This window comes from Eptesicus fuscus, chromosome 8 (genome assembly GCF_027574615.1).
Source record: "Eptesicus fuscus isolate TK198812 chromosome 8, DD_ASM_mEF_20220401, whole genome shotgun sequence".
NCBI classification, from domain to species: domain Eukaryota; kingdom Metazoa; phylum Chordata; class Mammalia; order Chiroptera; family Vespertilionidae; genus Eptesicus; species Eptesicus fuscus.
In genome coordinates this window covers 102,635,156-102,648,820 of record NC_072480.1, presented here as the reverse complement: position 1 = coordinate 102,648,820, position 13,665 = coordinate 102,635,156, and the positions used below count along the sequence as shown (strand labels likewise).

Here is a 13,665-nt window from a genome sequence, read left to right as displayed (position 1 = left end):
TCTCCCGGCAAAACGTGTTGCCTAAGCGTGCACTTATGAAATCATAGTAAAAATGTCATGATTCTCACATACACTCACACTCACACACACCTCTCTCTCACACACACACAATCACACACACTCTCATGCACACTCATACACTCATGCACACTCACACATCCACACACATTCATACAACTCTCTCATACATGTCACATGCTCACACACACACTCACACAGCTCTCACACACTCACACACTCACACACTCATACACTCATACACTCTCACACACTCACATACCCATCTGCGCACACTCACACACTAATACAACTCTCACACACACCTCACATGATCACACACTCACACTCACATATACATACTCACACATGCAGTCATGACACACATACACTCACACACTCACACCCACACCCACACATTCACACACACTCATACAACTCTCTCGTAAATGTCACATGCTTACACACACACTCACACAACTCTCATACACATAGTCATGGCACACTCATACACTCACGCACACTCACACACACTCATATTCCTATTCGTGCATACTCTCTCACACACTCATACAACTCCCACACACCTGTCACATGCATGTACCCTCTCTTACACAATCACACATACTCAGGCGCACTCATACAACTCTCTCACATGCCTCTCACATGCTCACACACCCTCACACAGCTCTCACACACTCACACTCACACACACGGTCACGGCACACTCATACACTCATGCACACTCACACACTCACATACCATCCGCGCATACTCTCTCACACACTCATACAACTCGCACACACCTCTCACACGCACGCTCACGCACACTCACGCACACTCACACACACCTCTCACATGCTCACGCACACTCACGCACGCTCACACACATGCTTCTGATGACCACAGCTGAGTGATCGGAGACGACATCGATGGGCACGCCGCCGTGACCCCGGCTTTAAGTGAACACGGGACTGAGAAGCCGCCGGCTGGTCCCTCAGTTACTGCGCCCTCGGGAAGGCTCCTCTCTCCAGAAGGACGTGCCAGCTGATGGCCACCAGCCTGAGGTTTTCACCCCGGAAATGATTTTGGGGGGCCGCGGGGAGCGGGCTGAGACGCGGGGAGGCGCGGGGGGGTCTTACGTTGGCAGCGCTCCCAGCGGCCGCGGTCCCAGGGACTTGAGCAAGGGCTCCGGCCGCATGGCCGCCGTGGGCGACGTTTTGGGGCTGGAGTCGGACTCGCCGCTGTCCTCGTCGCCCATGGCCTTGATGTAGCTGCCGCTCCGCATCCTCCGGCAGGGGATCTCCTCGTCCTTGCCGCCCGGCGGGTACCCGGCCCACTCGTCCTGAGGCACCTGGGGGAGGGCAGACAGCGTCCGGTCACACCGAGGCGCGCAGACACGGGGCGCCTCCTTATTTTCATTATGTCACTGACCTCAGAGAGAAGAGGGAGAGACAGGGACACCGATGAGAGCCACGGGCCGGCTGCCTCCTGCACGCCCCCTCCTGGGGACTGAGCCCGCCCCCCGGGCATGGGCCCTGAGCGGGAATTGAACCCTGACCTCCTGGGTCATGGGCCGGCACTCGACCTCTGGGCCTCCCCGGCCAGGCAGAAGGCTCTTTAGGGTCATTCGTGGCTGAACGTGAGGCACACAGACCGGGCGGTGCCCCGGGGCTGTCCCTGAACCCCAAAAGGGCATCCACAGGAAGTTACCGCTTTCCCCATTACAAAGCGCCCGGGGAGCAGGCGGAGAGTGAGGACATGTTAGAAAGCAGCTGAGAACCCCCGTGACCTGGAAGAACCGCAGGAGGTTAGAGCGTGTCCTTCCGGGCCGGGCCCGGCGCCTGAGCGCTGGCGGAGGAGTCACCGCGCGGGGGAGGAGGGCGAGGCAGACACAGAGAGGAGGGGGTGTCGCATGGCAGCTGGTGGTCCCCACGCGGGGTCCCCCTTCCTGTCCCAGAAGCCCCTGCAGCGGGCGCCGGGCGCCGGGAGTCAGCTGCCACTCGCCCACCCACTCGGGTGACGTTCGCTGAAGGCGACCTCTGACGCTTCGCCCGCCGCTAACGGGAAACGGGAAAACAAGAGCCTTTTCCGAGGGCAAAGGGGTCCCATTTCCTCCGGACTGCCCGTCGTCTGCTCGGACCTCAGGCGCGGACAGTCTTCCTCCGGGGTCAGCGACCTCTGCACCAGGGACCCCGAAAAGCACCCCTGTCTGATGCGTGGCGGGGCCTGGAGCGCGTCACGCTGAGCAAGCCGGCCGGACAAAGACAAGCATCGCATGGCCGCGCTCCTGTGTGGACCTCATGAACAACGTAACCTGATGACCAAAAGCAGATCCAGAGCCCTGGCCGGTCTGGCTCAGTGGTTAGAGCGCCGGCCTGCGGACTGAGGGTCCCGGGTTTGATTCCGGCCACGGGCACTTGCCCAGGTTGTGAGCTCGATCCCCAGTGTGGGGCCTGCAGGAGGCAGCCGATCAATGGTCCTCTCTCATCACTGATGTTTGTCTCTCTCTCTCCCTCTCCCTTCCTCTCTGGAATCAATAAAAATATATAAAAAAGAAAAAGAAAAAATAGATCCAGAAACAAAGAAGCATTGAACAGACAAACCTCAGAGGGAGGCCTGGGAGGGGGGGCGGGGCGGGAGGGGTAAGAGATCAGCCGAAGACCTTGAATGAACATAAGCATCGCCCACGGACACAGACCACAGAGGGGTGAAGGCCTGGGCTGGGGCGGAGTCGGGCTGGGAGAGGTGAATGGGGAAAGGGGACATATGTAATACTTCCCTCCATCAATAAAGAATTAAAAAATAAATAAAAACACAAAAGGACGCGTTGCTCAGCTCAGGTCTCGCTAGTTTGGGGGAAGGCACGGGCTGTGTGAGCATCTGCTGCTCCCTCCCGCTCGGTGACGCCTCCCGCCGGCCGCGCAGAGTCCTCGGCGCCCGCCTCCTGGCAGCGGGACGGGTCGGCGTGCGAGCACCCGGCTTCACGGCCCACGGGCGTCTCGGGCAGGCCGCCTGCGGGGCCGTCTGTGCCGTGCCTCTCGGCAGTGCTGGGCTCAGCTCCCGTGAGTCCCCAACAGGACAGGCCGCCGGGGAGACGCACGTGTGACGGGGAGCCTCAAGGTCAGGAGCCCCCCCACCTCCTCCCCGCACACCGCACGCCAGCAGGGACCCCGGAGGACAGAGGGGAGGAGGAGGCCACCCAGCTGTGTCCCAGGACGAGGCAGCTTCAAGCAGACACAGAGCACGCATCCCGGCAGGTCACAGGGCTCAGGAGAGCCAGGCCCTCCCCCCAGGGCCCCCGCAGCGCCCCGACCCCGCAGCTCCCCCTGACCCCGCAGCGCCCCCTGACCCCGCAGCTCCCCCTGACCCCGCAGCGCCCCCTGACCTCGCAGCTCCCCCTGACCCCGCAGCGCCCCCTGACCTCGCAGCGCCCCCTGACCCCGAAGCGCCCACTGACCCCGCAGCGCCCCCTGACCCCGCAGCGCCCCCTGACCCCGCAGCGCCCCCTGACCCCGCAGCGCCTTCCGATCTGCAGTGACGTTGCAAGAGGAAGAGCCCTCACCCCGCGCTCCGTGCAGACAAGCACAGAGCACTGACTGGCCTGTCTCGTGGCACCTGAGTGGGGAGGGGGCGGGGTGAGGTCCTGGCCGCGCCCTGCTTCGTTCTGATGCTGCGTGATGCGTGCACGGGGCTGATACGTGACACCCGCCCCTTTTATAGGACCCGTGCTGGCCATCAGGAAAGCGTGAGGAGGGGCTGGTGAGGGCAGGGGAGGGGGTGCTCAGGAAGGAGGGGGGACAGACGAGCTCCAGCGGGAGGGAGCCTGGGGGGTCTGAGGCGGGGCAGCACCCCCTCAGGTGTCGGGGACACGGCCTGGGAGACTCCCATGACGGACAGAACGGGAGCTCCCCTCTCTGACGAACCGCGAGCATCGACGCCTGCCTGTCACCAGGGTTCGCCAACACACGCAGAACGTACGTGTCCCACATCGCTAACCAGGGATGTGCTAGCCACCGCCCCCCCTCCCGGGATACCCCGTCCTGAAACGTCCCGTGGTCGGCCTCTCCTTTGAAACAGAGCCACCGGGTGTGGACCGTGGACCGTGGACCAGGACGGCGGGCGGAGCTGCTGGAACGACCGCGGCTCCTGACTCCCGAGGCGGCTCAGCGATGCTCTGCCCCATGACTGACCCCGGACTCAGGGCCCTGGTGCTGGGCCTCCCGGTTCTGGGCGGGTCCTTCTCACCCGACACACAGCCTGCAGCCCCTGTGGTCTGGCAGTGTGCACACGTGTGAGTGCGTGTGTGTGTGTGCACGTGCACGTGTGTGTGAGTGCGCGTGTATGTGTGTGTGTGAGTATGTGTGAACGTGCATGTGTGTGTGCACGCGCGTGTGTGCACGTGTGTGTGTACATGTGTGTGTGTGCACGTGTGTGCGTGTGTGCGCGTGCGCACGATAGTGAGCAGACACACCTGCGTCAAAGAACATCCCCAGACCCCAGTTCTGCGAGGGGCGCTGCCGGCGATGGACGCGCTCACCTGGCATGCTGGCTGCCTCCCGGGCGGACCACCAGCCTGGCCCGGGGCCGGCGTGCTGCGGAGCCCCCTTACCTGGAGGTAGTGGCAGGGCCGCAGGGCCGGCCTGACCTCGGGGTGCGCCAGCGGCTTGTCCAGGTTCAGCGAGCTCTTGCGGTAGGCCTCCTGGGCCTGGCTCACGGTGAGCGTGGACCAGGAGCTGCGCTTCAGGTACTTGGCGTCGGGCGTCAGGGCCACGCCCTCGCAGGCCGCGCACTTGACGTCGTTGTTGCTCTTGGAGGTCTTGAGGGAGAGGTCGCCGAAGGGGCCGGGCAGCGGCTCGGGGTAGCAGCGGGCCACGTGGTCGGCCAGGTGCCGGTGGGCCGCGCCGGGGCCGCGGTAGGTGCTGTCGCTGTCCAGGTTGTCGTCCGAGCTCCACCAGCTGCTCAGGCCGGAGCGGTGCTTGCCCTCGGGCCTGCGCTCCTTGCTCTTGCTCCGCTTGCCGTGCTTGGCGTGGTGGCCGTGGGCGTGGTCCTCCGCCCGGCCGTCCGCCTTGGCCCCGTTGGCGGCGCCCTTGGACGAGCCCTCCAGGGAGTGGGACTTGGTGAAGAGCTTCTGCACCGAGTGGACCAGGTGCCGGATGCGGCCCGGGCTCTCGCCGCGCGGCTCGGCGCCGGCGGCCGACGCCCGCTGGTACTGCAGCGTGCGGAAGCCGTCCCGGTGCAGCGGCAGCTGCTTCTCGAACTGGTCCAGGAGGTTGGCGGGGAGGCGGTGGGCCTTGGCGCCGGCGTGGGGCCCGGCGCCGTCCTCCCGGGCGTCGTAGTGCGAGCTGTAGTGCATGCGGGGGAAGGTGCTGCTGGACACGTGGTCGCCCAGCACCACGGGCACCATCACGCACTCCGAGTGCACGGAGCTGCGCGGCGAGCAGCGGCGGGGGTCCAGCGGGCAGCCGGCCGGCGGGCTGAGCAGGTAGGGCTGGCGCGGGTCCGCCCCCAGGCGCAGGTGCTCGCAGTCCTCGGGGGGCGCCAGGCCGCAGGTGTGGGCGGAGCACAGCGGCGGGGGGGCCCGGCCCCCCGACAGCCCCTTCATGGTCCTGGGGGCGGGCGAGTACCTCTCCTCATCGAAGGGCTGCGCGGGCGACCACGGGTACGCCTGGTCTGCGGAGAGAACACAGGGACGCCGTGAGACGCGGGCGCCGCGGCGACGAACACCCGTGGACACGCGTGGGAAACGCGGACCATCGGGCGCCCCTCACGGAGCCACCTGGGAGTGGCCCGGGGTCCCTGGCGCCCGGGCGCCAACCGCTCCAGAGTACGAGGATCTCAAGAGCAGACGGCCATTCCTGGACGGACGGGGTGTCCCAGGGACAGACAGCCGGGCCCCCCGGTGCCCCTGGGCCCTGGGAAGTGAGACCGTGTGTATTAAGCAAGTCAACCGCCTGAGGGGACACGGGTAACAGCCCACTGATCTGAGCATCATGCGCACACGCAGCAGCTGGCACGCACATAGCATACGACATAGGAAGTGATACGCTATCTTACATCCATGCCATGCACATGTAGCGTGTCTCTACGATGCACATGCCCGTATGTAACACGCCCCTGCAGCCTGTGTACATGCCTGTGTGCCTCCGTAACGTGCACACGTTACATAACATGCACACGACGGGACGCCCGCAGGGAGCACGGGCCTGAGACGCCGACGCCGACAGGAAAAGGGGTGGAAAGACCCGCGCACGGGTGCCCAGGAGTGATCCCCGGGCGGAGCGGCCTCCTCGGGGACGTGGAGGCCAGCGGGCGCCCCTGACCAGGGCCCGGCTCCCTCCGCAGCCCACACGCCATCTCCCATGGGACACAGGCCGGGGGCTGCGCCCTCCTCTCCTGTCCCCACCGCCCGAGCCCAGCCGTCAGCCCAGGGACAGGCGTGCTCGGAATTGCGGGCTCCGAGGCTGCGGTCACGACCAGCAGAGCCTGTCCCCTCGCACCGGACACGGGTGGCCAGTGCCTCCTTCTCCTGTCTGCCCCTGGGAAGGCCGCCCGGCCCAGCCCCACGGGAGGAGGGGCCCAGTCACACGGGGAGGAGGGGCCCAGCCCCACGGGGAGGAGGGGCCCAGTCCCACGGGGGGAGGGGCCCAGCCACACGGGGGGAGGAGCCCAGTCACATGGGAGGAGGGGCCCAGCCCCACGGGAGGAGGGGCCCAGTCCCACGGGGAGGAGGGGCCCAGTCACATGGGGGGGAGGGGCCCAGTCACATGGGAGGAGGGGCCCAGTCACATGGGGAGGAGGGACCCAGCCCCACGGGAGGAGGGGCCCAGCCCCACGGGGGGGAGGGGCCCAGTCACATGGGGGGGAGGGGCCCAGTCACATGGGGGGAGGGGCCCAGTCACACGGGAGGAGGGGCCCAGCCCCACGGGGAGGAGGGGCCCAGTCACATGGGGGGGAGGGGCCCAGTCACATGGGGGGAGGGGCCCAGTCCCACGGGAGGAGGGGCCCAGTCACATGGGGGGAGGAGCCCAGTCACATGGGGGGAGGGGCCCAGTCCCACGGGAGGAGGGGCCCAGTCACACGGGGGGGAGGGGCCCAGCCCCACGGGAGGAGGGGCCCAGTCACATGGGAGGAGGGGCCCAGTCACATGGGGGGGAGGGGCCCAGCCACACGGGGGGAGGGGCCCAGTCACATGGGAGGAGGGGCCCAGTCACATGGGGAGGAGGGGCCCAGCCACACGGGGAGGAGGGGCCCAGCCACATGGGAGGAGGGGCCCAGCCACACGGGGGGAGGGGCCCAGCCACACGGGGGGAGGGGCCCAGTCACATGGGAGGAGGGGCCCAGTCACACGGGAGGAGGGGCCCAGCCCCACGGGAGGAGGGGCCCAGTCACATGGGAGGAGGGGCCCAGTCACATGGGGGGAGGGGCCCAGCCCCACGGGGAGGAGGGGCCCAGTCACATGGGAGGAGGAGCCCAGCCACACGGGAGGAGGGGCCCAGTCACATGGGAGGAGGGGCCCAGTCACATGGGAGGAGGGGCCCAGCCCCACGGGGGGAGGGGCCCAGTCACATGGGAGGAGGAGCCCAGTCACACGGGAGGAGGGGCCCAGTCACATGGGGGGAGGGGCCCAGTCACATGGGAGGAGGGGCCCAGTCCCACGGGGGGAGGGGCCCAGTCACATGGGAGGAGGGGCCCAGTCACATGGGAGGAGGGGCCCAGCCCCACGGGAGGAGGGGCCCAGCCACACGGGGAGGAGGGGCCCAGTCCCACGGGGAGGAGGGGCCCAGTCACATGGGGGGAGGAGCCCAGTCACATGGGGGGAGGAGCCCAGTCACATGGGAGGAGGGGCCCAGTCACACGGGGAGGAGGGGCCCAGTCACACGGGGGGAGGAGCCCAGTCACATGGGGGGAGGGGCCCAGTCACACGGGGGGAGGGGCCCAGTCACACGGGGGGAGGGGCCCAGTCACATGGGGGGAGGGGCCCAGTCCCACGGGGGGAGGGGCCCAGTCACAGGGGAGGAGGGCGGTTGGCTCCCTCTCTGCTCCTCCTCTGCCCCCCTCGGTGTGTTGTACTGTTTCTGGGGTTCACTGTGTGACACTGTCAGAGTGCTGGCCGTCAGCTTGCCCCCGCTCCCTGCACCCACCTCCTCACTCCAAGGCCCTGCCTGGCCGACGCCCTCGCTCCCTGCCGGCAGCGCCACAGCAGCCCGACCACCCTCCTCTGGGCCTCTGTCCTCGGGCTTCCCTAGACACCTCCCCGCGTCCCCGCGTCCCCGCAGTCCCAGCCCCTGCCCCCCCCCCCCAGGCCGCTCCGGGGAGCAGTTTCCCAGGGAGTGAGGCCCCGTTCGGCTGACCCGCGGCCAGGCCGTGTGCGGATCCTCGGTCCCGCAGCCACACGGCGGGGTCACCCCGTCGTCTTCGGCTTTCCTCCCCACTAACCGTCCCGTCACACCTCCGGCCTCCCTCCGCGCTACCACGGGAGCCGATTCCGTTCCGCCCACGGCGGCCCGGCCTGCCCCAGGTGGCCCCGGCGCTGGGACAGGAAGGCGGCCGCAGAAAAGGTGACGTTTTAAGGGAAATGGGTGGAATCTGTTTATGCGACGGAGGAAGGGGCTACACCGCTGGGCAGTGAGACGCAGGTCCGCCCGTGGGCGCCGTCTGGTGGGCGCCGTGGAGACACTGGCTCGGGGGAGGCAGCCACGGAGGAGCACGGTTCCTGGTCCCGTTTCCGGGAGGGTCTGACCGGCAACCCCGCAGGGGATCGCTGGCCGCCGCCGGGCTGGGGGGGAGGGCCTGCTCCGAGCCGGGGATAGACGTCCTGAAGCGGACCGTGGGGACGGGGCGGCCGCGGGCTGCACGCTCGAAGGGGACTGCGGTGCGGTCCGATCCCACACCTCTGGCCGGGAGGGCTGCACCGCGGGGAGAGGCCGGAACAAGGCGCCGGGGAACGCTGTCCCGTGTCTCAGGGCCGGGCAGTAAGGCCGCCGCGTTCCCCGCCGCGGTTCCCGTCTCCACGCATGACACGCGTGGCGGGGCGCCTGGGCTTCGCTCCGACAGCCGAGGCTCAGAGGCAGACCTGGGCCCGTGACCGCACAGGGGGCTCCGGGTCCCTGGTCTTCCATGCCGGCTCACGCGTCCTGGACCCGGGTTCGGAGCCACAGGTTCGTCACCGGTGTGTTCCACACTTTTCTGTCACTCACCGTGTCACGTTGTTACAAAACGAGACGGCGCATAAATTAGCAAATGGATTCGTTTTCATCATCCAGGTTCTGCAGGGAGGGGTTGGATGGCTGATGTCCTGCGCGGACGGCGCTGAGGAGAGCGACAGGCGACAGTGTGCGCCCGGCCCAGGGCGGACCCCGCAGCACGCATCAGCGTCACCGACATTCCCGAGCCTGGCCCGTGACGGCTCCCCGATAGCCCGCGTTTCCTTATCTGCCCGGGGTCGGCCCCACTCCCGGGGCACACGCAGACGCGGCCGGAAGCATTCCCGGCCAGGCCCGGCGTCTCCGGGCAGCGAGCCCGGCCCGGCCCTGGGGACGCCAGGGGCTGCCCTCGGGCCACGTTCTGCGAGCGGCCCCTGCTGACATCACAGGCGGCACCGCGTCCCCGACGCGCTCTCTGACCTCTGCGGTCACTCTCGGCTCCCAGCCGACTCCTGGACCTGCTTCTCTCGTCAACACACATGGATTCGGCTCATTAACGTAAGAAGACAGTCAGCCCTAGCCGGTGTGGCTCAGCGGGTAGAGCGCTGGCCTGCAAACTGAAGGGTCCTGGGTTCGATCCCAGCGAAGGGCACATGCCCAGGTTGTGGGCTCCATCCCCAACAGGGGGCGTGCAGGGGGCAGCTGATGCACCATTCTCCATCACTGATGTTTCTCTCTCTCTCTCCCTCTCCCTTCCTCTCTGAAATAAAAAAAAAAAACCCTATTAAAAACAAACAAACAAACAAACATTCGAACCTGTAAAGCATTGTTGTGAGTTTATTTGAGCCAAATTGTCGCCAATTGCTGGGAAGCAGAATCTCAACGTATTGGGATTACGCTCTGGAGAACGGCGGGTTTTCACCCACTTTTACAAATCACCATCAGAGGAAGAGAGACCTTGCTGGGTTACAGAACTCCATTGGTGATGGGTTGGGGAGGCGGGAGGAAGCAGGGGGGAAACCTCTGGGATTGGATAAAAGTGAGATGACGGACACATGCTTCTCTCCCTAGGTGTGCGGGACGGTAGCAGTCAGCACTCAATGACAGTGAGGGGGTTTGTGGTCATGGGCTGTGCCCTGAGGGGTCGGGAAAAGGGAAGTTACAGTGACCCACATCCCACAGGTGCGTTACCTCAGATGCAGAAAGACAGCAGCTCCGTACAGATGGAAGCTGACCTTTGTCAGGGCAGATGCTGGCTAGGACGTGACCCCCCGATAAATTGCTGTGAGTTAAGGCTTCATTGCAGACCGTCCTGTGTGGTCACTTTAGGTCTCTGCGTTTGCACGGCCGCCACGCAGCCTCCCCGGGCCGGTCGGTGAGCACTCAGCACTAGGCCAGGGCCGGGCTGGCGGGGGCCGGGCTGGCGGGGGCCGGGCTGGCGGGGGGGGGGAGGGCCCGGCTGGGAGCCCCAGGGTCACCCACACCCGTACCCCCTGCCAGGCGCTGAGGCGGGAGCTGCTGCGACAAGGGCAGGAACGCTGGAGCCCTGGCCTTTGAAGCGCAGGTTCTGTGCGCACTCCTCGCCGCTTCCCGTCGCGAGGGAGTCGGCTCCCAGGGCCCCGCTGCGCTTTGGTCTCCTCCGCGGTTCCCTTCAAAGCCCCGCCGCCTCACCGCCCTGGCGATGGCGCCGCACAGTCCGTGGGGCTTCCCTGGTGTCAGAGGCGGTGCTGCGGCCACGGAGGCGCTCACCGCCCTGACCCCCCTCCCCGGGGAGCCTGCGGGGGCCGGGGCTCCTGCCCACTGGGCACTGCCCGCCCTGCACTGGGGACACCGCCACGGCTGCTCTTCGACGCCAGGGCGCGGCCGGAGGGACTCTGTGGGTGAGGGGGCAGGTGCCCTTTCTCCGCCTCGGGGTCACGGACTCACAGCCGTGCACTGGGCACAGGCCCCGCCACAGCCCCTGCCCTCCTCCCTGCAGGCCCCTCGCTCTGCCCTCTGTCCTCCTCCCTGCAGGCCCCTCGCTCTGCCCTCTGTTCTCCCTGCAGGCCCCTCGCTCTGCCCTCCTCCCTGCAGGCCCCTCGCTCTGCCCTCTGTCCTCCCTGCAGGCCCCTCGCTCTGCCCTCCTCCCTGCAGGCCCCTCGCTCTGCCCTCCTCCCTGCAGGCCCCTCGCTCTGCCCTCTGTCCTCCTCCCTGCAGGCCCCTCGCTCTGCCCTCTGTCCTCCTCCCTGCAGGCCCCTCGCTCTGCCCTCTGTCCTCCCTGCAAGCCCCTCGCTCTGCCCTCTGTCCTCCTCCCTGCAGGCCCCTCGCTCTGCCCTCTGTCCTCCCTGCAGGCCCCTCGCTCTGCCCTCTGTCCTCCTCCCTGCAGGCCCCTCGCTCTGCCCTCTGTTCTCCCTGCAGGCCCCTCGCTCTGCCCTCTGCCCTCCTCCCTGCAGGCCCCCTCGCTCTGCCCTCTGCCCTCCTCCCTGCAGGCCCCTCGCTCTGCCCTCTCTCCTCCCTGCAGGCCCCTCGCTCTGCCCTCTGCCCTCCTCCCTGCAGGCCCCCTCGCTCTGCCCTCTGCCCTCCCTGCAGGCCCCTCGCTCTGCCCTCTGCCCTCCTCCCTGCAGGCCCCTCGCTCTGCCCTCTGCCCTCCCTGCAGGCCCCTCGCTCTGCCCTCTGCCCTCCTCCCTGCAGGCCCCTCTCTCTGCCCTCTGTTCTCCCTGCAGGCCCCTCTCTCTGCCCTCTGTCCTCCCTGCAGGCCCCTCACTCTGCCCTCTGCCCTCCTCCCTGCAGGCCCCTCGCACCCACTACTTCCTAGCAGCTCTTTTGCTTCCTGCCATGGACCCCACACGCATGCCCGCTCCGATGGGAAGCTGAGCCGCGGAGCTGAGGAGAGGGCCGTGAGCAGGAGGAGCCGGGCCAGCCCAGTGCTCAGCTCCTCAGCATCTCAGTCCGCTTCCCAGGGGCACGAGCGGGAGCACATTTGCAGCTTCTTACTTAGGGGCTAAATAAACAGGTTCAAGAACAACGGCTTCCCGGCACCAGGAAGACGCTGTGGGTCCTCACCCGACCCCAGTCCCCAAGGGGCCAGAGGAGCCCCCCAACGTTTCCTGCAAGAAACACCGGCGGCTCCGGACGCGACCACAGCGTCTTCCCCTCGCCCCGTCCTGATGCCGCGGACGCACCCCGAGAGGCTCCGCAGTGCGTGCACACACACACACACACACACACACACAGACACACACACACACACACACACACACACACACACATACACACACACACACACACACACCTTTCCCACGACTGCTCTCTGATGTGTGTGCTGCCAGAGCAAGCACCACAATCTTATTGTTTACATTTTAAATATACTTTTATCGATGTCAGAGAGGAGGGCAGAGGGAGAGAGAGACATCCGTGATGAGAGAGAACCTTGATTGGCTGCCTCCTGCACGCCCCACACTGGGGATCGAGCCCGCAACCCGGGCCTGTGCCCTGGCCGGGAATCAAACCCAGGACCCTTCAGTCCACAGGCCCACGCTCCATCCGCTGAGCCAAACCAGCTAGGGCAGTTTTTTAAAGGTTTTTTTCATTGATTTTTAGAGAGAGGAAGGGAAAGAGAGAGGGAGGGAGAGAGGGAGGGTGGAGAGAGAGAGAGAGAGAGAGAGAGAGAGAGAGAGAGAGAGAGACAGCGATTGGCTGCCTCCTGCACGTCCCCTACCTGGGATCAAGCCTCAAACCTGGGCGTGTGCCCTGACCGGGGAATGAACCGGCAACCTTTGGGCGCACGGAACGGGGCCCAGCCAGCGGGGCCACACCGGCCGGGGCACCTTTCCATTGTTCCTGATGGTCACCTTACGTGTTTGCTGTGACAAAGCGTGTAACCGTCAGAAACGTCTGCTGCTGACTCGGGTGCAGCCATCACCGTCCAGGCCCACGGATACTGTTCGCCGCTGTCCATCCTAGCAGCATGTCCCCCCCCCCAGCACAGACCCCTCACCTCCACGGGACCCCATCACACTGGCCACAGGGGAGCTGTGGGCAGGGGCAGCGCGGCCGGGCCCCCCCGGAACCTGCCCCCAGGACCGCTTTGCTCTGCCTTCCCCGGGAGCCGGGGCAGCCGGGCCGCCCCCCGTGGCGTCCTCTAGGCCCTGCCGTGCTCCCTGCGCTAAGTGTGTGCCTGCTGCAGTCAGCACGTTCTCGGTTGCTTTTCTATAAAAAAAGAGAATGCTTGTTTTAACACTTTGAACTTTGGGGTTCGTTTCACAAGCAAACCTCACTCTGAAACAGGAATTCACCGTGACATTTGGGGTCGTGTGGGGCCGTTCTCATTCCGTGAACCTGACCGCTAACAGAAACGGAGCAGTGTTACCCGGTGACCAAGGCCAGACACGGCCGCGGCCGGGAAGGGGGACTGCGGACCAGACGGCTCTCTCGTGAACACCCGTCCCCGGAACGCGAGCCGAGGGAGCCCGGGGACGTGGTGCGGATCGCGGGGGCGCGGGCCGATTCCACAGCGAAAACAGCAACGCCATCCCCGCGGCGA

At 66.4% G+C, this 13,665-nt stretch overlaps 1 protein-coding gene across 1 annotated transcript in view; it reads right to left on the bottom strand.

Moving 5' to 3' along the window:
* Positions 1–5,617, bottom strand: part of DLGAP2 (DLG associated protein 2) — a 49,887-nt gene extending 44,270 nt beyond the window's left edge. The window contains exons 1-2 of the mRNA XM_054720340.1: positions 4,610–5,617; positions 1,140–1,351 (exon numbers count right to left, since the gene is read on the bottom strand). Coding sequence (XP_054576315.1) covers positions 1,140–1,351; positions 4,610–5,602 — 1,205 coding nt within the window. The 5' untranslated portion in view covers positions 5,603–5,617. The remainder of the gene's footprint in view (positions 1–1,139; positions 1,352–4,609) is intronic.
* Positions 5,618–13,665: the final 8,048 nt, after the last annotated feature.